This window comes from Poeciliopsis prolifica, unplaced genomic scaffold (assembly GCF_027474105.1).
Source record: "Poeciliopsis prolifica strain line A6 unplaced genomic scaffold, Auburn_PproV2 SCAFFOLD014, whole genome shotgun sequence".
In the NCBI taxonomy this organism is placed as follows: Eukaryota; Metazoa; Chordata; class Actinopteri; order Cyprinodontiformes; family Poeciliidae; genus Poeciliopsis; species Poeciliopsis prolifica.
In genome coordinates this window covers 4659326-4686136 of record NW_026562389.1, presented here as the reverse complement: position 1 = coordinate 4686136, position 26811 = coordinate 4659326, and the positions used below count along the sequence as shown (strand labels likewise).

At 36.5% G+C, this 26811-nt stretch overlaps 4 protein-coding genes across 8 annotated transcripts in view; 3 read left to right on the top strand and 1 right to left on the bottom strand.

The window, feature by feature from the left end:
• Positions 1 to 2028, top strand: part of ikbkb (inhibitor of nuclear factor kappa B kinase subunit beta) — a 30299-nt gene extending 28271 nt beyond the window's left edge. Inside the window, exons 19-22 of the mRNA XM_055039435.1 lie at positions 240 to 387; positions 590 to 687; positions 924 to 1017; positions 1118 to 2028. Of these exons, the coding sequence (XP_054895410.1) occupies positions 240 to 387; positions 590 to 687; positions 924 to 1017; positions 1118 to 1177 (400 nt within the window). The 3' untranslated portion in view covers positions 1178 to 2028. The remainder of the gene's footprint in view (positions 1 to 239; positions 388 to 589; positions 688 to 923; positions 1018 to 1117) is intronic.
• Positions 2029 to 2450: 422 nt separating this feature from the next.
• vdac3 (voltage-dependent anion channel 3) lies at positions 2451 to 14197 on the bottom strand. Of its 2 annotated transcripts, XM_055039826.1 has the most exons (10): positions 14102 to 14197; positions 10455 to 10571; positions 8529 to 8600; positions 7485 to 7534; positions 5590 to 5742; positions 5455 to 5507; positions 5149 to 5376; positions 4213 to 4363; positions 3463 to 3520; positions 2451 to 3375 (listed from the first exon to the last, which is right to left on the bottom strand). In XM_055039826.1, the coding sequence occupies exons 2-10, from the start codon at positions 10567 to 10569 to the stop codon at positions 3284 to 3286; spliced, it is 972 nt and encodes a 323-aa protein (XP_054895801.1). In that variant the 5' UTR covers positions 10570 to 10571; positions 14102 to 14197; the 3' UTR covers positions 2451 to 3283. The 2 variants fall into 2 exon arrangements, with proteins under 2 accessions (XP_054895801.1, XP_054895802.1); XM_055039827.1 differs by lacking the exon at positions 10455 to 10571.
• A 1604-nt stretch (positions 14198 to 15801) lies between these two features.
• On the top strand, positions 15802 to 20200 carry enkd1 (enkurin domain containing 1). 4 transcript variants are annotated; one of them, XM_055039556.1, is made up of 8 exons: positions 15802 to 16051; positions 16550 to 16652; positions 17223 to 17447; positions 17584 to 17738; positions 17838 to 17981; positions 18177 to 18313; positions 19148 to 19284; positions 19372 to 20200. In XM_055039556.1, exons 2-8 carry the CDS (start codon positions 16568 to 16570, stop codon positions 19530 to 19532), a joined length of 1044 nt encoding a protein of 347 aa, XP_054895531.1. In that variant the 5' UTR covers positions 15802 to 16051; positions 16550 to 16567; the 3' UTR covers positions 19533 to 20200. The 4 variants fall into 4 exon arrangements, with proteins under 4 accessions (XP_054895531.1, XP_054895530.1, XP_054895529.1 ...); XM_055039555.1 differs by having other exon boundaries at positions 15804 to 16051; positions 16568 to 16652; positions 17584 to 17756; positions 19372 to 20198; XM_055039554.1 differs by having other exon boundaries at positions 15804 to 16051; positions 16553 to 16652; positions 17584 to 17756; positions 19372 to 20198.
• A 1006-nt stretch (positions 20201 to 21206) lies between these two features.
• On the top strand, positions 21207 to 25988 carry polb (polymerase (DNA directed), beta). Its single transcript, XM_055040009.1, has 14 exons — positions 21207 to 21400; positions 21651 to 21708; positions 22054 to 22120; positions 22491 to 22565; positions 22829 to 22887; positions 23004 to 23053; positions 23223 to 23274; positions 23373 to 23427; positions 23520 to 23592; positions 23672 to 23742; positions 23857 to 23943; positions 24085 to 24152; positions 24922 to 25061; positions 25151 to 25988. Exons 1-14 carry the CDS (start codon positions 21340 to 21342, stop codon positions 25243 to 25245), a joined length of 1011 nt encoding a protein of 336 aa, XP_054895984.1. The 5' UTR covers positions 21207 to 21339; the 3' UTR covers positions 25246 to 25988.
• The last annotated feature ends 823 nt before the right edge of the window (positions 25989 to 26811 follow it).

The window sequence follows — 26811 nt, the reverse complement described above, 5'->3', positions numbered from 1 at the left end:
ATTTCAGACATTAAGAAAATTGGTATTGACCTAATTCGGAATCGGCAGGTCAGGCTTTTTAAAGAGTGTTAATCTGTGATTAACCAGAAAACTGCAATTGGTGCATCCCTGCCATAAGACCTGTTCTAACCTGTTCAAGGAACATAAGACGTTACCTTTAATGGTTACCTTTTGCACAGATAAATCCCAACAACAGCCACTCCAGTTGCTAAAATGTTTGTTTGTGTGTGTGTGTGCAGTAAGACTGCAATGTGTCGCCATCGTGTGATGGAGCTGCTGCCAAAGGTGGAGGAAGTGGTCCAGAAGTTGGCAGAGAGCGAACAAGTTCTGATGGGTCTGCAGGAGAAACGACAGAAGGAACTTTGGGACCTGCTGAAAATCGCCTGTGTAAGGACACTCAATTAATTTGACAGAAATATACGACACAATATCTTATTTATTTTGGATGATTAAAATTTTAAGAAAACAATCTGTAAAACAAGAGCAGGAAGAAGCGGCTGGTTATCCAAATGTACAATCAAGACACAAATATTCAGCTACAGCACCTGCTGCAGCGAGCTTGAAAAAGCATTTTCCTTGTTTTGTCCAGAGCAAAGTTCGAAGCCCTGTTAGCGGGAGCCCTGATGGACTCCGGACGCCTTCATCCGTGCCTCCTCTGTTGACCCCTAGAAACAGCTTGCAGCAGCAGTGAGTATTTAATCAGTAGCAACGCCTTAACCTTATGTGGCTTCGATAAACATTGAGCTCTCTGAGGAAGCCCTCAGAATGTCCACTCATCAGAAAACGTTGTTTGGAGTCGAATGCTCCCTTTTTCCGGCCATCTCTTTATTTTTCATGCTTGCATGCAGTCCAGTTTCCTGGCAATACAGTCACAGACAAGTTGTGATACGAGTATTAACGCCATGAATCATGTGTGTCTGCAGGGATGAGTCTCTAGTGGAGGAGAGCAGGACGTTCGAGAGTCGCCTTCAGAGTTTACTGCATGAAACCATCCAGGAGTCAGAGGGCAACATGGAGGTTCGTCCACTCATACTGAAAGAACTGAGCCTGCTGTTCTTTAATGTACTGCTTGAATGGTGGTGAAAATGTTTTTATTTTGGGGTTTTTTTTCTCCTAGATGCTGAAGGAATGGACTTGGCTGCGAGGAGAGCAGAACTTCTCCAGCGACCTTTCCTGAAAGTGAATTTGCCTGAACGTGACTCTCTGCTGCCTCCGTGTGGTCGGCGATTGTAACAACAGCAGGATGTGAAACACGTTCTGGAGTTTAACTGAGATTCATCTGAGGGATCCTACATTTCCAGGGATATTGGATCTAAAAATTTACATTCTAGGCTTATTTTGTAAAATACTTATTTACCATGAGATTGACGATTTTTAAAAGCTTTTTAAGGGTCTTATAACATCTACAACACTTAGAAAATGTCAATTTTATCCTAATTTTTATACTCTAAGGTGAATGTAAATAATTTTATGCATAAATAGACTTAGACTTGACTTTATTGATCCCTTGGGGAGATCCATTTCTATGCTGGATTTATTCCTCTTATGTACATTGATACAAAAACAATTCACCCTATGGTGTGTCTTCTTACATTTTTTTAACAGACTCTTTGTTTTTAATACAAATTATTCCTGTACAGAGAGAAACATTACACATTATACCATTAGCCCTGTAAATATCTTCTAATCCCAAATAATTTTTTCAGGTGTTTACTAAAAGAAATTAAGAGGTATTTTTATACTTTGGTTGAACCAATTCAGATATAATTTTAACTCATTTTCATGTTTTGAATGAAAGAATATTGTTTGGTAACACATTTCTTTAAAGTGGTGTCCTCTCTGTCACAGTTTCATTCATAAACACCATCTGAAATAAATCAAATACTGACAAATTAACATTTGGTGTATCATTTAACAGCTCTTTGTGTGTGGGTTAGTTTTTCCAGCCTTGGTCATCAGAAAGATTCAGCCTTTTCCAAATATTTAGTTTTAATAATTTTGACTTCTTCCAGAAGCTCTTTTTGTTTATTTTATACCATGTTTTGAGGAAGATGATGAATTTAGAAGAATTTCATCCACTACAAGCAGTGCTGCAGCACTTCTGGTAGTAAAACATCCCCACAGCATGATGCTTCCGCCTCTATGCTTGCTTGTTTGACACATTAAGTTTGGAGCCTCACATTCACTCTGCAATCATTTTCAATATTTTTGTCTCATTTGACCATAAAACTTTCACTGAGAAAGCTTTCCAATGTGAGCAGCTGAACGTTAAAGTCCATCTTGAAGTTGTCCATTTGCGTCTGCACGAGGTAAGTTTAAACGTTTTTGTAAAACTCTTTGTGGATCGTGATAATGATGGAGCCTTGGTGATTTCCCTGACTTGACCAACTTCTTCTGTGCCTGATAAATTAACTAAGACTTAATAATAAAAATACTACACATCAACAAGATTGTGGTGTTTGACATTCTTTATTTCACTCATTCTATAAAATAACTTTAAGGTCCTACATGTTAACAATACTTCCACAGCACAGTTGTGAAATGTGACAAAGGCTGAAACGTGACAGGACGAGTTGACACGGAAATCCAAATATCAATCAATCCCTTGTGTTTTTTTTTTAACCAGATAAGTTCTGAAAAACAGACATTTAGGCAGCTGAGGATTTACAGTTTGCTACTGGAAGAATCAAAATCAGCTTCTCAGGCTAAGGAGGTTTTATCTTTCTCTCCAGTTTTTATTGCATTTGTTTTGTACAAACTTTCACAAAAGTCTTAAAATCATGGAACAAAACCACAACACTCCAAACAAGCAGCCTGTGTTAATCCTACCATAATCCAGCTGAACATAACTAAACCAACCAGACAGTTAAAATGAAAAGATGCCTCAGAACTCGTCTTATCTGAAACACAAATGCTCAAGTTAAAAGTGCGCTTTTGTTTTATTGTTTTGCCGCATATTGATAAAATACTATTAAAATAGGTTTGTGTTGAAAGTCATGGATATACTAAAATGTAAAAATAAATTAGGACTGGGTGACAGTTACAGTACTGTAGGTCTTGGAGGTTATCAGGGTTAAGGCAAAGGGGGTGTACCTGTGCATGTGTGTGTGTGTGTGTGTGTGTGTGTGTGTGTGTGTGTGTGTGTGTGTGTGTGTGTGTGTGTGTGTGTGTGTGTGTGTGTGTGTGTGTGTTGGACTCAGGGGTGATGTGTTCACGTGTTGCTGAGTGTCGTCACATTTGGGGCTGTTTTGTTTTTTTTCCTTTCCCATTTCCGTTCTCTGGTTTACGCCTCAACCTCGAACGCCATGCCGACTTTGTGTAAGCCGGAGCTGATGTTCTTCCCATCGATCATCGCAGAGAGGGTGAGATTCACTCCTGCATGGGGAGAGCACCGGGAGTGAGTTTCAGGTAACTTTGAGTTGTTTCTGCTGAAAGTAGCATTCAAAATGTCAGAGGGCGAACCTGGCCTGAGGGTATGTGTGTATCCAAGCCCAACGACACCGGAATTGGTGACTTTTGCCTGAGAGAAGGGGGAAAAAAGTCAATTCAAGGCATTTAGTGGTATTCTTAAATTCATATTTTTCTCATTTTTATGCTTCCATTTGGGTCTCTAATACTTCAGAAAAAGTCCATGCGCTTAAAAGAAGAAAAAAAAAATCAAGCAGCTGCTTTTTTGCAATAAGTTAAAGTTTTTTGAGTCTGGAAAATGAGCTGCTTCAGAAATGCAAAGCTCAATCCATCTCCTAGCAACCCAGGCAGAGTTCCAGCAGCAGCTTATTTGGATTTAAAGTGACAGGACGCCCAAAAGCAGCTCATTCTGAAAGAGCTTAAAATTGGTGAAACTGACCTAAGATCTCATTTTCCAAGAATCATTTTGTGCAAACAAATTATAATATTCCATGAACCTATACTAACCTTTATTATATTTGACTTTTTTTTTCATAAGAATCTGCTGAATGTGTTAATTTCTTATGTAAAATATGTTTTATATCAGTCAATATTGATGATTATTGATTAGGATTTTGTTTGAAATATCTGAAGTATTGCCAAACTACTTCCACATACAAAATCACAGCTTCGTCAGACTTCCTATGTCTCACCACAGACCAGCCCTCGTCACATGCTCAATTGATGACATCACCTTAGCCCCGGCCCCCCTCCAACAATTTCTAACTCCAGTAAATAAAATATGCTGAATGTGTTATTTCTTACAGACAAGGAGGCGTTGTTGTCCAGCTGGTATTTGGTTGCAATCCCAAAGCGTGTGTTGTTGCTTCCTACTGTCCAGGCCAGGTTCACTGCTGCCTCCAAGTTCATGTTCACCTTCTGGTAAACGGAGGCCCCAAACTCTGTACCGTCATTACTGAAACAAAAAAGACCCAAGCACAACGTATGAGCAAACACACCAAAAAATAAAACAGTGTTTCTATTACAGAAACCACTTTTTCCTTTATCAGAAACATTTAGGGTAAATAGTTTTTCTTAGATCATATTTCAGTAATACAATTTACTGAAGCTAAAAATATTTTGTGTTAATTATAATAAATAACAAGTTTTGAATCATCAGAGTACAGTCCTTAATTCATTGTATTTATATTTTAGGACTTTTAAAGCCATTTTTTAAAGCACTAAAAGAAACAATCAAAACCCATGTGAATTATCACCTGAAAGCAGGAGGTATGGAAAGCTATTTTGGTTATTAATCACAGGCTTGGCAGCTTCACCTACTGTCTACCAGATTTAATGTGTAGTGGTGCTAAAGTAACATCAGATGGAGCTTTGAGTGTGTTTTGATGCACATCTTTTAGTTTATATGTAACCTGCTCTAACTGTGTTTAGAATACAGTTTCACAGTATTAGCTCTGCAAAATAATTATTTTCTTTACTATCTTTTCATCCATACAGTATCGGTACATTTTAAACGTAGCCACTGTGTGCAGTTTGTTTATCTAAGTCTCACTTCTTTAATTAAGAAGCCTAATTCACAAACGGCATTTGTGTTTGTGATGCTATGAATGCTGTGGCATGCAATCACAACCAAACAGTCACGTAAAAGAAACTAATAGATAATTTTGGAAATCAAAATTACAACAGTACTACAAAATATCGCTGTGAAATTCTAAGTCTACATCGCCCACCCTTACTCACAAATGGGTGTGTGCCTCAAAGTCAGGGCCCTGGTATCCAAAGGCGAAATTGTATTTAGTCGTTTTAGACCTGGCGATCTCATAGGCCATCTGGTAGCCGCCGATCCAGCTGTTGAAGCCCATCACAGCGGCAGCGTGGATGGTGGGACCGGCGCTGACAAAGTCCAGGTCACAACCCAGGTTCATGTGGTTCCGCTTGTATCCGCTCTTCACTTTGCCACTCTTCTTGCTAAACAGACAGCAGGTCAGCATAAGTGTAAAGCTGAATTTAACTTTGTAGTTTTGCCATGAAAAATATTGTTGTTACCCAGTGCTGGGAACAAACAATGTGTCCAATCCGAGCTTTAGTCCTTTAACCAGCTGAAGACACAAGAGACAACCAGTGAGCTTATTCTTTCAACTTCTGAGTGCAGCGGTTTCACAAAACAACGTTGAGCTCAACCTGGTCCTCCATGGTGACGTCCATGGTTAAAGTGTTGTCTGAGGTCCATTTCTGGTTGAAACTGAGACCCAGCTTGTTCACATTGTACTTCGACTCCAGGTGGGCTCCTGACTTCCCTGTGTCTGTGTTGCTGTTGCCAGAGGTGATAAATTCCTGCAGGGACAAAGAGGGGAAATGAAATGAGAAAGGGAAAAAAAATCACAGATTAGTAGACTGATACAGAGGCGTGAGACAGTAAACAAGGAGAAAATAAGCAGCTGTGGGAAACCATGGGCCATGTCCAGAGTACATGGCCCATTATGTAAAAAAGGAAAACTGGCAGCTGGAGAAACACTGGTGAGGAAAAGTGAAGGCAGGACTGAGAGAGAGGCTGGTGGACTTAAGAAGGAACACGGTTTGCTACTGCTGCAGCTGTGTCTGCGTTTCCAGTGACTATTTAATGGTGCAAATTAAAATTATGAAAGTAACGCACTTAATGGAAACATTAGTCAATAGAATGTATTTGAGCTAGCTGAATCAAAATTATTATATCTCACAGAACTCCAATGGAAAAACGTTTTGCGCATCACTGCTGGAGGAAAAGACAAAGAGGACGACAGGAAGTGGAAGCAGAATGATGGCACACCATGTTTTTTAAAGGGTTATTGCATTAACAAATTTATTTACGTGTGATTTTAGTTGCGTTTCTTATTTAACGGAGACACTGCAACTGTGAAAATTAGTTTTTTCCACATTAGCAGAATATCAAGAAAGTTTTGCATACATTTGTAATAGAAACCCAGCTACTCAGACCATAATTGCTGGAAAGAAAACTGCTGTGCACACACTGGCTAATCTGCGCTACTTCTGCTGATACTCATCAAGTCTGAGGAAACACACACAGACCTTCTTGTCTTACCATCTAACAGAAGAGTCCAAAGAAGAAGCAGAAAAATGGAGATGGAAAAAGTTAATGAGAGCAACAGTTTGAAGAAACATACATAAAGCATGTTTCTTTACATGCCTGTGAAGCTTAAAGTTGTTCTTTCACTTAATGAGCACAAACTTTGATGTGTTTTAACTTTGATGTGTTCTATATGATATTTAATCAAAATATACTTTGATAAAATAGGATGTAGAAAATTAAAGCACTTTTTTATTATTTTACTTCCATGAAGTAATTACAAGGTAAAAAATGATTATTACAAACTTGGGAAATAAAAGAAAAGCAGCATATGGTTCATAATTCTTTTCATCTAATACAATGATAACTCAAAGATCAATACATTTTCATTCAAAAGAAATATTTAACACTGTATCTGGAAGATATTTTAAATATCAAAGATAACCAAACAAAAAAATAAATAAAAAAATAAAATGGATTATGAAGTTTCTGTACACAAAACTGACTGCCTTTCACGGCATATTAATCATCAGGCTCAGATAGAAAAAAATACCAGTTTTTAGACTTTTATCAAATAAATAAAAGTTCAAACTAACCACTCTGTATCGTGTCAAATGTTTGTGGCATTATTGTGACAGGCTACTGTTTGGCAAAAACTAACTACGCTGCACTGCACCCATCAGATTTCAATTTACTTTTCCTCCCATTCTTAATTTTGTACTCATTTGTGTTGGTCTATCACAGAAAATCTCAATGAAGCACAAAAAAGTTTGTGGTTGTATTGTGACAAATGTGAATGTTCTTGCAGAGCATTGCATGGTTTGGAAAGAACAGATTTAAAAGAAAACACACAATGTCTAAAATCAAACTTACATCTTATATCAGCAATTTAGAGACAAAAGAAAGAAGAAATCCTGTGTATTATATTTTAAGTAAATGAGGGCCAAGACAGGGAGAGCATAAGTTCAATGCTTAGCTCTAATGGTTGAAAGATAAATACAAAACCACTTACAACCCCATTCATAGACTTGGTCTTGATATCCAGCTTCACAACTCCATAGCCTGGCAAAGAAAAGCAAGAAATAAAGGAAATGCTGGAGAAATAACATTTTGTAGCTGCAGCGTGGCTCTAAAAGTTGCAGAATAAATAAACATATGTAACATGGAGCAAATGAGTCCTGAATAATCAGAGATGAAAACTAGAGATCAAAACTGGGTGTAGTGATGGACTCTGACCTGAAGCTTCAGTCACATAAAGACAGTCACAAAGTCGGCCTTCTGTCACCTGAAGAACATTTTCAGGATTACAGGACTAATGTCTCAGCGAGATCTAGAGAAACTCATCCATGCGTTTATCTTTAATCGCATTGATTTATGCAACAGTGTCTTACAGGTCTGGCTAACAAATCAATACTCCAGCTGCAGCTGATCCAGAACGCTGCTGCTGGCGTTCTGACTGAAACCAGGAAGTTAGAGCAAATCACCCAGTTTTATAGTCCCTACACTGGCTCCCATCAGCTCAGAGAATAGATTTTAAAATTCTGTTGTTAGTTTATGGATCACTGAACGACATAGCATCACAATTCATTAAAGATCTGCTGTTGCTGTATCAACCTTCCAGACTCTCAGGCCTTCTAGTTCTGGTCTGCTCTGCATCCCAGAACCAAAACCAAACAGGTTTGTGGTTGAGAAGCAGCATTCAGCATCTATGCACCACAAATCTGGAACAAACTTCCAAAAAACTGCAAAACAGCCGAAACACTGAGTTCCTTTAAATCTCAACTAAAAACCGAGCTGGTTAGAGTTTCTTTTGAAACATAATCAACGAAACAATCAACAATCTGATGTATAACGACAGCACTTGACAAAATGTAATTCTTCAATTACTGAATGTCTGTTCAATTACTTAGTATTTTTATGATGTAAAGCACTTTGAAATGCCTTGTTGCTGAAGTGTGCTATAAAAATAAAATTGATTAGTAGATTATTTAGACAGATAGACAGAATCCTGCATTAATGCAGAGCAGGTCCACATTAATCCAGTACTGTGACTCACCAAAGCCTTTGCTGAAGATATCTTTGGCAGCTTTTCCCAGGTCTGAGTACACCGGGGGGACAACCATTGTTCCTGAGGAAACACACCCAGTCTACATTTAAATTCTAACTAACAGCACAAACATGCAGATAGACATTTAGCTGCATTTTCTGAAAAATGCACAATGGCAGATTAGAAATGTTTCTAAACCAAAATGCTCCACATGTTTAGTTTCCATTTGAAGTTAAGTTTTGGGCTTGATGACTCAATTTTTCATCTCCAGGCCATTGCTCAACAAAGCCAAGTTTTTCCTCTCCAGTTCATCTGTAGAATGGTCTTGATCCACTCACCACTTTACCATTATCTCAAAACATTTTTGAAGCATTTTACTGACAAATGTTGTATTTTCTTGCAATTCTGAGCAGCAAATTTTGAAAAGCTATTAATTGAATAGCTTTTCAATAAACAGTAAAAAACAGCTTACTGTTTCTTTTTTCTAAGAAACAGTAAGCTGTTTCTTTAAAAAAAAATCATAATACTTTGAAGCATAAGGAAAAACATCAGTAGATGTAGCAACAAGCCCAGAAGACATTTCATAAAATGTTCAAAATTAGATGTGACTAAAAAAATAGGAATCATTGAGCATGTTCTTTCCAAAACCACTTTAAGTACTGAAATAAATCAGATCTTTGAAGCAAATCCAAAAGAAAATTAGATATATTCTACATATTGTTATAGTATAATTTAGTTTGCATATAGTCATCATTAGCATGAGGTATTGATTTTGACTTTTATATTATTGCTTTTTATGGTGAAACAAACTACTCAACAAACAGACTGAATAAAATGTATCACCAAGAATTAGATGAACAGGTTTTACATTTGTGTGGATGTTTATTTTTCAAATGCATACTTATTTGAAGTACGCGTTCAAGTAAGTCTTTTATTAAAAAAAAAAATTAGAACTATAAGGTCTTAAACTGGAAACAGTTAAATGTCATAACAGGACAATGACACATTTGGAGCAGATCAATCAGACTGAAGTCAAGCATCCCATCTTAGCAAAGGCCTCACCTCATGTGTGGACTATAATTAATCCAATCACATCGAACTGAGACTGAAATAAAACAAAATAGTTTGAACTGAACACGAAGCACTGGAAATATCATTTGTATTCATACATCAAACAACAGAAAGCAGAGCAAACATTCAGCATGCGCCATCCAGCCGGTTTCTTTCTGTGTGTCTGACATCTCCAGCCCATCAATGTGAAACTATTGATTCTTTGGCAACAATCCCATCACAATCCAGCAGCCATTATTAAGCTAATGAAATTGTTTCTCCTGCTGAGACATGCAGAACCACGGACAACTTGTTGCCACTCACGAAATGCATGACAAACAAAATCCTTCGTTATGCAACACATCAGAGCAGGAGATGTAATATGTATGATGTGCAAAGACATACGACCAAGCGAATGCAGAAGAGCTAACTTAAGTAGTACAAGCTAAATTCTGCAGTCAGCAGCTATGTGCTGCTGCAGCTTCACGCTGTCATCAGGGTCCCCTGAGTTAGCATACATGCAAGACCTTGAGAGGTAAGAAGACATTTCTGGCAAGGTGATTCTGACCGAGCATTTGTAGTTTTTTTTTTTGCCTTCACTCGCAGTCAAGCTCGGTTAATGTTTGACTTGATCGTTTTCTTTGCCCCCTGCCCTGCCCTGACCCTTAAACCCATCATCTTTTCTGCAAAAGAGTTGGACTTTGCCCATCAGGCAATGTATCCCAGACGGAACTGGTCTAGTCCAATCAAATGCCTGGAACAGACCAACTGAAACTGGAAAATCTTTAATAGTGACTCCAAAGTCAGCGCCATCACCCCAAAGTGATCGAGAGACCCTGATGATTACTTTTCTTCTGTCTCCCTCCATGCACCCCCTCCACTCACCGTGACCCTTGGGTGCGTGGTGCTCACATGCCACACAGACATCTTTGTTTTCTGCCTGCACACCCGTTTCTGTCTTCTCCTCCTGCAGCACCACAATCCCCACTTTCTCTTCCATGTCTCCTCAAGACGAGGGAAACACCAACAGGAACAGGAGAAAGGCGAGAAGTTCTGCACAGTTCTGACATCTTCAGCTCACAGGACAGTGACTGAATACATGCATATTTCATGGCAACTGTGGTAACAATATGCACAGGTCAGCAGAATAGCATGTGGGCTTTCTGCACAGTTCTTTATAAACTATATTCCACTTCTGGAGCATTTAAGCACATTGATCATCTGGTAAAAAAAAAAAACCCTGAAACTAGTAGCTTTTTACAAAGCAACAAAAAGGAGTCCATCCTCTTCGATAGTTAATATAACACACAAGAACCAAATAAATACAAGGACATCTCCATATTTATGCCTTTTTTTTACTATTTCAGTGTTGTTACAGGACATGCATGTTTTAATATTTCATCAAAGGCAAATCAGCAGTGAGAGTTTAAGCTAGTGAGTAAAGTATTTTTACTAAAGATGCATAGATCAGCGCTTCTGTGATCAATTTGTGAACTGTTGACATTTGAAGCTTCAGAACAGATCTGATCATTTAGGGGCATTTTGTTTTTAAAACACAAATAAATGAAATGCTTCACCACAATAAATTTAACCAACTGTCTGATGTTTGTGGTACGCAATGTCCTTTAGTCAAACTATTTTTTTAATAGAACAAAAGAGTAGAAATATTTTTCACGCTTTGTAAATGTTCATATTATAAACTAAAATAGTCAGATTTACTGTCATCGGTTTAACTATTCAATAATTCAGGCCTTAAAAAGCATTTCATCAATGTTGGACCACAACTATTTAGATTAGGAGCAGAGGTGACCCAAAAAGAAGTATAAAAACATGCAAAATGTTTATTTTGGTCACTTTTCATATTCTTTCAAACATAACTTATTTTCCCTGTAAACAATTTTTTTTCTTCCATCTTAATAACTGAAAATATTTAATAAAAATCAAATTTAATTAGTAAGGAAATAAAATAAGGTCAGAAAAAAATAAATGAATTGTATAGGGCTCTACCAAAGTATATACCTTAATTTAAACTGATGCAAAAAGCTTTCTGTCATGTTTTTGCTCCAGTCCCATCATTCAGGTGTCAGGGTCACTGTTACATTATTCTCTTTCGATGTGAGTCAGAAAGCTTTGTGGCTTCTGAGTTGCTCCCAATTTCTCCCTCAGCTACCTCAGTATGTGCAAGCTGACCTGCATACTTGCTGACAGCATGCAACCCGTTGTCAGTCATTGTCATTTCAGCCGACAGACACTCCTCCTCCCACACTGTCCATCTCTGCCCCCCTTCTCCTCACGGCCTTCATTTCTCTGTCTGGCCACTAAGTTTAGCCGCAGTAAACATGACACTGCAACACGTGACCTGGCAGTCAACATGTGTCCTCATCTAACATCAACCTATCAAAATAAAGCCATATAAAATAAACGTGTTTATCTCTATTATACCTCCACTCTGTGGATGCAGGCAAATGTGGCCCTGTCATTCCCAGTGTCACTTTCATTAGGCAACAACCTGACAACCCAGAATTAACTGAAAGGTCAAAAGGACAGATAAGGTGACACAAACACAAAATGGTGGTTGTTGACATTATTTGTAGGGAGCAGACTATTTATTTTGACACATGTTGCTTTGAAACCTAAGAAAATTTATCCAAAAAGGCATTTGTTGCTCTTGGGTAAAATGCAACTATTAGTCTGATTTTAAGGAAATAAGTGACCTATTCAACATCTGCTGAGGGAGAGAGACGGGGGAAAAACAATCTAAAATGTGTAAAAAGAGCAGTTACTCAACACCAGCCTAATCTCTAAATAACCAAGGTAGTGTGTGGTTTGGCATATACTGAAGGAATGTGTGTTTGTGTCTGAGACAGAGAGATAAGGCCAAGTACAGCAAAGATGTCCCTCAAACACATTATAGGTTGAGCCTAAGCTGCTCCATGTTATGTGGAGCAGCTTAGGATCCACATAACATGGATGTGTTTGGCTTGACTATTATTTTTCTGTGTGCAGTGAAAACATCCCTTCTGTGTTTACCTGTGGCCTCAATAATAGTCACAGCATCACCTTTTATCAGCATTAAGGAGACAGAAAAATTAACCTCAATCAGCTCTGATCAGCAGGTTGAATGTTAAAATAAATCCTAGAGGAGTGTTGCTAATTATAAAATTCACCAAAACTATGAAATTGTACCATACTGAACTGAACAACTTGGCTGTCACAAGTTAGGAACCGATTTCATTTGATGGCTGTTGGAGATCTAGCAACCGTTTCCAATATTTCTCATCGTTTCCAATATTTTTCCTGCAGACCTTAAACAGCTAAAAAGGAGAAAAAATGTGTTAGAGGTTTGCTGATAGTCTAATTCAATAAAAAAAGTACTGGGTTAATTTTTTTTATCCATTTATGGACATGTCTCCTTTCTCTGATCACTGATCAATTCAACATAATTGCATCAAAATACATGCTTTGCTCCAAAAATCTTAAAAATACTGGTGTTGCAACCTTTGATTTAATAATTCTGATTAACATTGAACATTTGCCTCTCTGCCCTACCCCATATCTTAATTTAATAACATCATGCAAGATCTCTCTGGTTTCAGAAAACCTCCTGGCGCATCTGTCTCTTTCCTAGAACCTGGAGGATTGTTTTTATGTTTATGTAATAGTCCTTGGACTTAAAGTAATCTGGATTTGTCAAAATTGGGAAAAGGGGTTTCAAAGAAACCAAAGTCAACTAACAAAACAAAAGTCGGTACTGGCCAGAAAAAGCCTGATTGTTGCATCTCTAATAGTTAATTTTATCTGAAATAGACAGAGAACTGAAGCCTGACTTCAGAACTTTGGATAGCGACATAAAAAAAATAACAGCATAAATTTACATAAAAACTGTTAAATGTATATGTCATTATTTTTAGAAGCAATTTGCAATATACAGACATAGTAAAATCCTTTAGCAGGCTTTTAATTAAGTAGCAGATAGATAAAAGTCTTTGTTTTGCTAGTTTTTGTGCTTCTTCACCAACTCCATATGACTAAATTTTCTTAAGATGTATGACATCCTGTCGTTTTGACCCTCAGGGGACCATGTTCACCACAGGGGGATGATGTCTCCTACTGGGATCTCTTGTATGCCGTGTGCACTGAAACAGACATTTTATAAATACCCTTTAAAATATGTAGTCAATACTTCTACATTACCTATTCACCAGTTATTATTTTTGAGCGCATCTAGGTGCGAATTAATGCAACTAATAAAATGTGTAAACTTATAAAAACACTTTTTGACAAGCGTGTTTGAAACATTTTGTCGCTTGCAGTGATTTTTATGCATTTATTACAACTGATTACAACAAACACAGGCCTAAACTAGTATCAAAACCTGGTAACGCGTCTGCGGTGTCCCCCACTCCCCCCTCTGGGACTCGTTTCTCACTCACAGTCAAGGCACCTTTGTCAACAACTACAGATTACGCTGAGAAACAGGCACCCCGACAAGTTTAAGAAGCTACAGCTTTTGTAAAGTTCTTGTATCTTACCTTAAATTTACAACGGAGTGTGTAGACTTTCGCACCGTTGCTCAGTGTAGCTGAGTGAAGGAGAGAGCACCAACAGACACTCCGTGAGCATGCGCAGTCGAGCCTCCCGTTGAGGGCGGGGCTGTCATTGGTTAGTGGCTGCACTGTTATAAGTGGGAATAAACATTGGACCTCTCCAATACAGCGGCCATTTGTAAGGGTCGCTGATTCATTTCTGGTATAATATATGACATTCTAACTGATGTGACATAATTTGTACTGTACTATGAGATAATATGTATGTTTTCCACTCTTCTTATTCCACAAATTATATTTTAGTACTGCTTGATTAATTGATGTCTGCAATACAAACTCCTGAAAAATGCTTGCGGTATAGGTCACGGGCTGTAATTGTGCATACAGTTGAAAGCAGGCATTTACATACACTGAAAAACTGACATATGAACTTTTTTTTCCAATGTTTGACATTAAATCAAACTAAATGTTTGTTTTTGTTCAGTTTTGATTACCCACCCATTGTTATCCCTGATTTTGTTATTTTTTGTTACTTACATGAATTATTGTCATTTTGGTTCTTAAAATTCAAAAATTTCCACTTAACTTTATATTTTGGTCCATATGATTATATAATTTTGAAATATTAATGATAATTTGGTCAGTTACTCAGTATTTGAGTAGACTTACCGAATAATTTTGTATTCTTACTTGAGTAATTTCTTTGACAGCTGCTTTTTACTTTTACTTGAGTAAAAATATGTTGAAGTATAAGTATTTTTACTTCGACACAATTTATGGTACTCTGCCCACCTCTGGTTATTTCTACTTCCTGAATGCAATAATCACGAGAAAGAATTATTTTGGATCATTTTAAATCATTTTAATCAATGTAAGAAGATCATATACACTGAGATTATTGTGGTTTTAAACACTTTCACAAAGCCCCAAATTGGAGCTAATTGTAGGTTTATTTTAAAACAAGAACTAAAGAATACAGTTTCCTTGTGTGGGATCTTGGGAAAAACAAATTATGTCAAGATATTGGAAAGAGAATTATAGACAGCCACAAACATTTTTTGAGTATAATTTCCAAATGCACAAAAGTTTATTGTTTCAAACAATAATATGCAACCAGCATGTGAATGTTCAATGGAAGTATTATTGGTGCAAACGTATTTGTGCCTCGTAATTGTGAAGTTGAATTGTGAAGTTTTGTAATTGTAGATTTTTTTAAAAATCTTTCACAAACACAACACAACAGTTAGATCCCTTCTTAAGTGCAAGTACACTAATTATATTCTTTGAGTCCTGCTTTAAAAACAATGCTATACTTATAGTTCTGCTCCAAATGATCCCAAACAAATGGCGCAAATCTGCATATTTACTATTTATATGAATAAATAGTAAATTTTTTTGCATTCTCAGACACAGAACTACTGTTACACTTTCATAAATTCTTCATTACAGGTCACAGACTCCATTCTACAAGTAACAAAACATAAAAGTCTTGCTCTAATATCTTTGTTCTTTGATGTAATATTCATTTTTACATTATTGTAATTATTTGTTTAGATCTCATCAGTTTTAACATGCTCTCATTTTGCAAACCTTCCTTGCAGCGCCTGAAAGACAGTACTCAGGATTAAAGCGCTCCTCTCCTCAATGAGATTACAGCAGAAGTACGTATCATTCCGCTCCACGGGTAGATAATCATTAAGCGAGCAAGTAACAAGGCCAGTTTTACACTTTTTAATTGCTCTACAGTGAGTTTTCATGCTTTGTTTACCGAGGTGTCGGCTAATATCTGTATTCCCTGCGGTCATTGCCCTTCAGTCTCGATCTGTTTGCGCGTGCTCCGTTGCCATGGTGAAGAATTCGCCAACAAGTATTTAAGCGTCATCGGCGCGCGTGAACGAAACCATTCGCCGATAAACAACGACTCAAATTTAAAAGGTAAGCTTTTATTTAATGTAGTTTGACCGCTTGCAGGTTTTGTGGGACGTCAGAATCCGTCTCTGCTCCTCTTAATCCATACGGAGTTCAGTCGACGACAGTGTGTGGTGATTAGCTTCCTTCAAAAATACTACAGCAAACAATAGCTGTGGTTGGCGTTTAATAGCCGTTGAAAACAGTATTTATACAGCAACATTCATACGCAAATGTTTTTGTTATTTTTATTTTGTTTTATTTATGTTTTTACCTCTTAGTATGTGAAAGGAAAAATGCAGTTTTGTCGTCTATTGTGAGATTTGGTCTATATCTCAAATTTGTAACTACTTTGGTAATAGCTGAAGCAAATAAACACACAGATAATTTCATTTCGATTGTACAGTTTGTAGTAAAGTTATTTTAAATCATACTGATAAAATAACTGTTGGTAGTCGTACTTTTGTGTTTTCAATTTTGATTGTTTCTCATTTGAAACCGTTTATATCTGATATATCTTCTCAGCAGCTTCTTCATTTTCAGATGTGTGAGGGACCTTCCACAATATCTGGGCCAATCCCCCCAGATCCTTCCCTGCTCCCTCAGTACTACAAACGACCTGCTTCGGGTAAGATGCCATCTAATAGTTATGTTCAGTAGGACTTGTGTTAAACAAAGACATGATTTTAAAATTGCCATGGTCGGAATGAAGGATGACTCATCACAACACTTAGCAATATACTTCAATATACTTTGTTGGGATTAGGTTATTGATCAACATCAAGTTGTCTTCAACTGTGAATTGGGAGAGAGATGATGCATGTTTTGTTTTTTAACACTAAACATTTGACAACTGGCTGCTTTGGATTTCATTTAGAGGTATACGAGTAAAGAGGGCAGAACACACCCTACATCTTTCAGATTTTTCTGCATGAAAAATGTAGAAAACTGTGCATCATTTTCCCTTCACTTTACAAAAATACTTCATGTTCTGTGTTAGTCTGAAAAACTGATGAAAGTTTGTGGTTTAAATTAACAAAATGTAAACAAACAAGCTTCTAGCAGGATTAATAGTTTACAAGATGCAGTAATATGGAATGTTTAAAAAACATTAAAAGAGGACTTAGTGTCTATTGAATAGAAAACCTTTTGTAACAAGTACATAATGGCATTAAAACTATTTTTTTTTCTCTTCCAGCTCGTGGTTGTTTAGAAGGACACCAGAGAGGGAGCTTGGCCCTTCAACTGGGTCCTCTTACTCCAGATACGGTGTTGTACCCAGAAAGCTACACCGCTTGCTCACCGTCCCGCAGGCCCCGTGTGAGCCCTAATGCCACTTATATTCTGGAACGTGGACAGAAAGGAGTTGTGGGAGACTTACTAAGACTAGAGGGGTTATCCATAACTCCTGTTCCCAAACAGAGTAAGTTTCAGCAACTAATGTAGTTTTTATATTTATCAATTTTTGGTGTTTTAATGATGAAAAACTGTGGATTTAAACATACATTTTTTGTCTATTGTAATGTAATTAGGATAAATGTTGTTGCTTCTCCTTGTAGAGCAGAAAGTACATGACTTTAGTAAGGATAATGTGCGTCGACTCCGGGAGATACAGAGACGCTGCAAAGAGCAAGAAACTGAGAGAATTCATGCCGGTCCTGTCCCAGTCAAAGCTCTGTGGACCTCCTCAAAATACCAGAACGTCCCTTCCAGGGTGATGGCTAAGTTAGAGGCGAGAACAAGATCTACTTCTAACAGAAGTTTGAACATTTTATATTTCCTCATGTTTTAACCTTGTGTTTATTTCACTCAGGTTTCTCACCTACCTGTTAAACCTCAGTGTCAAACGTTTTTAAAGGCCCATTCTAGAGGTGGCTCCTCCACTCCACCAAAACCTTCGCCTGTGACTTTCCAGCGCCCAGCCTCCTCCAGTTCCACACAGGACCTGAACTTAATGGTTGGATCTAAAAAAAATTATGCTTTTGTATATTATAATGCAATCATAGAGTTGATCATTTGTTTAAATGTCTTGCTTCCAATGTATTTGTTTTATGCCAATCATTAAAAAAAATTCTGTGAAAATAATTCACGAAGGAAAAGTAGTTGTAAAGGCAGCGTAGATTTATGTCTGCTTTTAAAATTATGCTTTCAGGTGCAAGGTCAGACCATAGACTTTGTGAAATATAATGCGCGGGCTGCAAGAAAAGCTGCCCTTCGTCGGTCTCAGTCACTGACAAACCTCAGGGATAAGCCTGTTCCGAGCGCAGTGAAGGGCCAAGTACCTCAATAGTGAGTATTTTAACATCAAATTTTACTTTATTTATAACTTAATCTCAAATAACCTCTAATAAGTTTGTATGTATGTAATTATTTAGCAATATTTCACCTTATGACCATTAAAATGTTTTAAATAAAATGTTTTCAGATATCTTTTACATGAATTGCTTTCTCTTTACGGCACGACTCATTTCACCCTTTCTTTGAAGCGCTGTTCATTTCAGGTCCAACTTATTTTTGTACAAAACCAAAGCACCTGTTAGTATCTTTTGGGATCCACTAACATGTGCTTTTATTATTATTATAAGAAAACTTGTAAGAAAACTTGGTTCTACCATTTTTAGGGTTGCTCAGAATTATGTAGGCAAGTTATCTGGAGGATTAACTTTCCTAAATTTTGATTAGAACCAGAATGAATGCAAATGAGGTATACTACAAAATTTTCACAACATAATATAAAATTGTAACCAATTATAAAAATAAAATATACTGTAAATTAAATTTGGGGAATGTTTCTATGATTTGTTTTTTTCCAATGTCACTTCATGCTTTGTCTACTGAGCATCCTTGGATGGTAAATTTCTTACCAACTGGCAGTGAAAATTGAGTTTTCTGTTCTGTGTTAAAACTCATTGATGGATTAATTATTTCTTGCTATAAATTTCAACTGTTTATTTTGTAATGAGCCTTGAGATTATCTTTGTTGTGAATTAATATTATAGAAATAAGTCAAAAAATAAATGGAAGTATGGAGAGATTAAGAGATGAACTAGATAGATATGTTGATATAAAAGGGAGAAACTGACCCAAAACCTTTCTTTATTGTCTCACTACCACTTAATGCAGTCTTGAGGAAAGAAAGAAACAGTGGCAAAAAGAGGAGGAGGAGAGGAAGAGGAATGCACCTGATCCTAGGATCCCACCTGGTCACATGATGTTGCCTGACAGTGAGAGACAGGAGACACTGAAGTCCCTGAAAGACAGTAGGTCTCCTTTGGATGGGTAAATCTGCCGGTAGACAAATGTTCACATGGAGAAGTTGTTATTTTTATTGTTTCTTTTTCTCTCAGCTCATGGCTCATTGGTGTCGGAGCTGCTCACCTTCCCGCTAAGGTCTGATGGTCTGAGCGTTCGCACACGTCGGGCTCAGCTTGACTGTAAACTCTCTGAGATTGAAGAGGCCATTAAGATTTTCTCCAGGGATAGAGTTTATGTTAAAGTTGATTCCTAACACGCCAGAAGGTCTTTAAAAGAAGAGGAAATTCCCCTGCAAATCTGCCATTTTGTTTTTACAATTTATTTAATGTAAAGAAGCTGACTTTTATAAAAAAAAAACATGATTACTTTATTGCTGTGGAGGGATTTTGTTAAAAATATATTTTACATAATTTATCATGTTAAATTGCTACATTTGCTTAATATCAGTAACTCTAAGATAACATCACAATATTTCTCGTTCTTAAATGACATGCTTTGGCTTGTGTATGAGTTAGGAGCTACTGTGTCTCACAAAATTGTACACATATCTGCGAAAATCCTAGGTTTTCAAAAATATTAAGCCGAACAATAAATAATTTAAAAACTTTTCTCCAGCATTAAGTGACACTTATTCTGCGAATTCAATGAATGTTAGAAAGACTATTAATGATTTTTGCAGCAACCTCAGTGCATAGGCAAACTAACACTTCATTGAATCATCTTTAATTTTAGAATTAATTATTTGTTAGTTTTGTTTTTATCTTGAATTACACTGAGATTATGTTACACTGTATGTGCAAAAAGTTTTAAACTTATTTATTTCTGGGTTTATGCTTTAATTTCAAAACCTGGCATTCTAACATAATTGTAAACTTGTAAAAGCTCCCTATAAATGTCCTGTAAAGTTGAAATAAAAAACAAAAATATTTTCTGTGATTAGACTTATGTTGTTGCTAATTGCGATCATGCCATGTCATTCCATGTTTTATTAAATGTACTTTCTCATCAGAAAACCGGTAGTGAAAACAAAAAATGCGGTTAAAATGTTTTCCTAAAGTACTTCTCATACAGTCACCTCAAAAAGTGATGAACAGGTTCCTGTTGATATAAAAGTCTAGAATTGCGTTGCTCATGGCGGCAGCATGTTGGAATAGCTTTGTGTTAGTTCTGATTTGGTTTGTATAGACTTTTGTTCATAATATTTTAAATTGGGGTATTGCTTTTCTGGACAATTATTTTCTCTGGTTTTGAATGCTCTGCAGGTGGAAAGACATGTACTCTTAATGTTTTACTTTCATACAATTGTTATGATGTGTAATTGAGACAAGGTATTGTTTTAACAACTGGGAGCAGCTGATTATGACCCACAAATCCCAGTTTAAAAAGAGGCTTTTTGGATGTAGAGCAGGACCAAAAAGCAGAGAAAGAAGGAGGATGTTTAAAAAGTTTCTGTCATTGATCAAATATTCTATCCTTGGTCTAACCATGGCAAGACAGAGATTTAAGGAGGAGGGGCTAAAGCAAAGTAGGTGGATTAACAGTGCTTGCTAACTACTTAATGTGTCATCCAGGACATATTATTGTCATTATCCTTTCTGCTGCTGGATATTGAACTGTTAACATTTTATGAAACTCATGAGACTGTCATACAGCAACCGTCTTCAGTCAGAGGCCTCTTAAGATTCACTGAAAAACTGACTGCAACTGGAGATATTACATTTTAGACATTGTACTAATCCGTTGTTTTGAAGCAAAAACGTTTGTTTTACAAAAACAAACGTAATATTTTGTATTTTCCAATTATAAAATAACGTCAGAAATAAAAAATTGTGATATTTGATTTTAAATAAGAAAAGTGGAAGTGTTCCGTCGCGTGGGGGTTATTAATGACGTGTTACGCATTTCCAACCCCCTCTACGTAGTTCGGGTCATTGTTCAGCGTGAGTGCTGGCTGAAGTGTTAGCAAGGCGCTAACTAGAAACACAGAGCGGTACTCGCTCCTGCGGGATAATATTGTCACCGGACTTTCACAGGACATCTCGCAGTTTTCGGATTTTACAATGAGCAAGAGGAAAGCTCCACAGGAGTCCCTAAACGAGGGAATAACTGACTTTCTTGTCGGTACGTGACGTTACGTTTCAGCCAGCAGTTAGCTAGCCTGACAGTTGCAGTGTTGTTACTATTTAAACTGCCTTCATATCACTTTAAAAGAGTAATTCGCTGATAAAATTGCTTTCGTGGACATTTCTTTTGTTTGTTTTTAAGCATGGGAGTTTCTTTGCAATATAGTTTTCTTTAGAGGCTGTAATTTAAATCCCTACTTCCGTTCAATGTGGTTCTAAAATTAAATGGGACGTGCTTCTGGTTACAGAACTGGCTAACTACGAGAAAAATGTCAACAGGGCAATACATAAGTACAATGCATACAGGTGAGTTCCTAAAAACCTTTGCTTTTATTTGCAGATACGAGTAAAAGCCACATATTCAGTGGTTATTTGGGATAGACTTAATTTATCTGCTCCAAAGGTTTTATTTCTGCTTCATCTTTCACTCACTTCCGGTCAGATATTTAGAGAATACTCTGACAATATTTTTTTTAAATACTTTTATAATGACAAAATTATACATTTATTGTATACTTTATGGCACTAGATTAAGCTAGCAAGCAAGTAAGCTAGCTTGCTTGTTCATATCATATTACTAAAACTTGAAAGTTTCTTTATAAATACTTCTTTTAGCCATTCGATAATGTTTTTATTCTGTACTGTGGATAGGAAAGCAGCATCCACTATTGCTAAGTATCCTAACAAGATTAAAAGTGGAGAAGAGGCGAAGAAACTGGTATGTCCTAAATCTGTTTTCTGTGTTGTTTTTAACACTGCGAACATTTAAAAAGTGAATAATGGAAGCAAAACTCTAGTGATGACAAGGTAAATTATGAAGATATTTCTTTATTACTATGTTTAAATGGGTAACTCTTTTTTTTTACATTATATTCAAATTCGTATGTGCAATTGTGGTTTTATGTTGACCTTAATGTCTTAATATTAATCTGTCCACAGATGAGATATGTGTACTGCCTTTAGATTTAAGCATTCTTATAGCATAAGCTATTTGTCAGAGTAGCTGTTAGTGTGTTTGTGCTGCTTTTCAAAAGCTTGTGTAAATAAATTTTTAACACCCTGATATGTTTACGTTCACCTTTCAACAGGATGGAGTTGGTGCTAAAATAGCTGAAAAGATCGATGAGTTCTTGCAAACTGGAAAACTTAGAAAACTTGAAAAGGTGAGTCCAGGTGTTAGGAAATACACAACTCCTTCCACTCTGTATTTTATTTTAACTTTATGGCAGAAGTGATAGGGAATGCATATGTCAAGGACCTAAACAGAAAATGTGTGTTCAGCTTTATATTTTACTTTGTCATGAAGTAACAGAACTCCACCAGTAGAGTTAAGTGCTTCCTGCTCTTCCTGTAAAAAAAAAAAAACATTGCCTTAAGAAGTAAATTTTACTACACAGACTGATTAATCTGATTTATTTTCATCTAGATCAGAAATGACGACACCAGCTCTTCCATAAATTTCCTCACCAGAGTCACTGGAATCGGGTATGTTGGTAATATTACCAAATGGGACCAACTCAGTTGTTGCTGCTTTTGATTTTTATTGTGCATTAAATTATATTCCTTTGTTAGAACAAAATTCTATGTGTCTTGACCTTCAGGCCTGCTGCTGCTAGGAAGTTTTTTGAAGAGGGGGTGAAGACACTGGATGGTTTGTACCACACTTACCGTTGATCACATAACGTTTACTTATTATCTTTAATAATTAAACTCAACAAAATAATGTTAGAACTAATTTACAGATCTCTTTGTGTTGAAAGGTTTTGAATAACTTGCAGGGAACATTAAAGTGCTGTTTTTATATTTTATGTTCCTTTTAGATTTGAAGAAGGTAGAGCACAAGCTAAATCACCACCAAAAGATTGGACTCAAGTAAGTTTGTCTGAAAATGCTTTAGGTTTATTATTTCTATTTTATTTCAGTTGTCTTTTGATAGATCATATAGTATTTATATTTTATGGTGCATTTAGGTACTTTGAAGAATTTGAGAAAAGGATCCCAAGAGCTGAAATGGAAAAGATGGAGGTGATTATGCTGTTGATAATTTCTGATGACTTTTTAAAATAATTTTATTTGCAATTTTTTTAACTGTAATCTTTTGTTTTTTTTTTATTAAGGTTCTTATTCTGGGGGAATTAAAGAAAATTGGTCCAGAATATATTGGAACAATCTGTGGAAGCTATAGGAGAGGTACTTTCATCAAACTGATATTCAGTCTTTAATTTTTAAGAGTAGCTCATCTTTTTAAAATAATATTTCTAATTTTCAGGTGCAGCATCGAGTGGTGATATTGATATTTTATTGACTCACCCAAATTACACTTCTCAAACAGAGAAGCAGGTAAAACCTAAACATATACTGTTGCTCGCTTAAAGTAAATAAAGGAATGTTCAGCTATGTTGGTAAGAAGAAGTGGATCGTTTTTTTAACTAATTGAACTTTCTCTGTTTCCAGCCAAAGCTTCTTCATGCTGTGGTCGATCATTTGGAGTCCATTGGGTTTGTGACCGACACTCTGTCCAAAGGAGACACCAAGTTCATGGTGAGGCCTCTGGTGTTTGTTTTCCTAAATGCACATAGCTGCTGCTATCTTAATGTGACTGGTAATGAAGTTTGTGTTGTAATTCCACCCATCCCCTTTAGCGCATGACTGTTCCCATAATGTACTTCCTCTGTATTTTAGGGAGTCTGCCAGCTGCAGGACACTGATGATGACGAGGAAGAACATCTTCACAGGCGCATTGATATTAGGTAAACTTTTTTTTTCAGTCAAATACTCTTAGAATATTTATCTGATATATTTCTGGTCAGAAGCATATAAACATGAACATCAGAGTGATTTTGGTCTTATAACAAGGCATTCAGGTTGGATTAAAGTTAAAACTCATTCTGGGATTTCTACAATCTACACAAGATCTAAATTCCAATCTCTAGCTCAAATATATACACCACAACCCTATTAGGCCAAATCTCGTTTCACAAGTTGCAGAGAAACCGCACATGATTTGTAGCAATGACATTAATGATTTGGGGAGGCCATTCAGGAAGTCTTCAGAAACCTGTTTAGACTAGGGTCAGAAATTCATTTCAATTAATTAATTAGATTTGAACTTGTTACAAAATTTAACTCAAGTAGTCACCTTTTTTTGTTTTGTTTACATAAAACAAAGCAAACCTTTGTATTCATGCATTTCTGGTACACTCATACATCTGATGTACAAGAGGCAGCTGCAAACACCAGTGATGGACAACAAAGCTGCTTTCTGCGGATTTAAACATATATTGGCGCGAATATGAATGTGATTAAATCTGTGTACAATACCTGTGTACAAAGTTATTGTACACAGGTTATTTAGTCTGGTTATTAAGACTAAATAACCAGGGGAAATGGTTATTTAGTCTTTAACACACTGGCTTTGTCTTTGACATATTTTGAGAAACTATTTTGAGCTTCTATTTAGAACTGAAATCTGCAGTTAAATTCTTTTTAAATCCAATCATTCTTCTTGATTTTTGCCAGGTTAATTCCCAAGGACCAGTACTACTGTGGAGTTCTGTATTTCACTGGAAGTGACATCTTTAATAAGAACATGAGGACTCATGCTCTGGAGAAGGGCTTCACTCTGAACGAGTACACCATCAGGCCACTTGGTGTCACTGGTGAGTCTCTGTCAGCTGCAACTAAATGAATTCCCGTTTCACTTTGTAACTTCAGCCAAAAGTGATTTTGCTGATTGGATTGATTGCAGGAATGGCGGGAGAGCCTCTGTTGGTGGACAGTGAGAGAGACATCTTTGAATACATCCAGTACAGATACAGAGAGCCGAAAGATCGCAGCGAGTGAAGGAAATCGACAGCAATCCTGCCAACATGGATTAAACGATGTTTGTTTTCCACTTACTCATGACCCTAAAAAAAAGAGTAAATGTGAAAAGAATTTTAATTATAAGAGTTGGATATTTTCCCCAGCTTAAATTGAAATGATCTTCACATTCTGGACTTAATATTTATTTATAACACTTCACCTTCCTGCCTCATGAAAGTGCTTTTGCTTTATTTTTAGGGTTTTAAATCATGTCAACTGTAGATTCATTTTTAGATTTTGTTTTTGGTAAACCAAAAAAGGAGTTATAAACGTACATGAGCCACTTAATGTGGATAGTCTGTTGCATTTTGTTTGTTCATCCTGAATGTGTGTGGTTTTGATTTTTATTATTGTACTACATTAATATTTTAGTTTGTTGTTTAGACAATGAAAATGTTACAATAATGCGCCATTGGATTGACGGTTAGCAATATGGTAATCAAACCAGATGAGAGTAGTATTCTCAGCATTTAAATTTGATTTTGTTGAATGTTGGGTTTAATTAATCTATTGTATGAGATGAGGAAAAGACAACATCCAGTGTTGAACCATTTCAGAATGTGTTCTTTTTCCAGGAAGGCAGTAAAACTGATACTTGTAATATGGTTACTTTCAGGTTTGTGCAAATATGTCAGAAGTTTTTTATGAAGAAAATGAAACGTGAAGCATTGCTGTCACTAGATTGAAATAAACTGGAAGAAACAGTTACATTTTAAAGTCTATCTGCCTGTTGCTTCTTCATGAATTTTGTTCAGTAATATATCTGGGTCTGAACGTGTTGGCATTTTGCACATCATCTTGGTAGTCTGTTGTCCGTCTCCAGTCCTTGATGATTTAGACTTACTGCTGCACCAAATGATAACACAAACGGCTAAATTAACTGCAGCACCTTACCAAGTTCTTCAACAGCCTCTATTGACCCTATCAGTTGAATATGACCATGAAACCAAGGAAACATTTTACTAATACAGAACTGCCAAAAAAGAACTGATTTTTGGATGTCATTGGTCTAAATGATATCATTTGTCTTTTTGTCTGAGTCAACTATCACATATGATCAGTTGGCTAGACATGAGGTGCCTATCAGTCTGGATCTTCAAGTCCCACATATTTTTACTTCTGGTATTCTGCACCACCCATGAATATGGCCTCCAGCTCCAGATGTTTCTGTACATTCCCCCAGCTGCTTGACTTAGGTTTTAAAGGTTTTTTGTGCAGTTTGCTTACCATCATCATAAGAACCTGCTATTAGTTTTAATAACGGGGTCTCTTAAGACCTAAATTTTGATTCCTACCTCTTTTTTTTCTTTTCTTTTTTTTAAATTTTGCAAATCATGCATTTTCTTGTGCTGGTAAGGTTATAGCCTCATTATTGCGCTTATCCACAGTTCCTTCTTAATACTCTATATGTTTCAATCTGGCTCTAATGCATGATAACTGCTTTTATGTTGAGTTTCCAACAACATTACATTTCCCTTTGAGATCAAAGTAATTTTGAATTTTAATAAATTTTGTAGCTCATCTTTGGGAGCCATTCCACTTTTA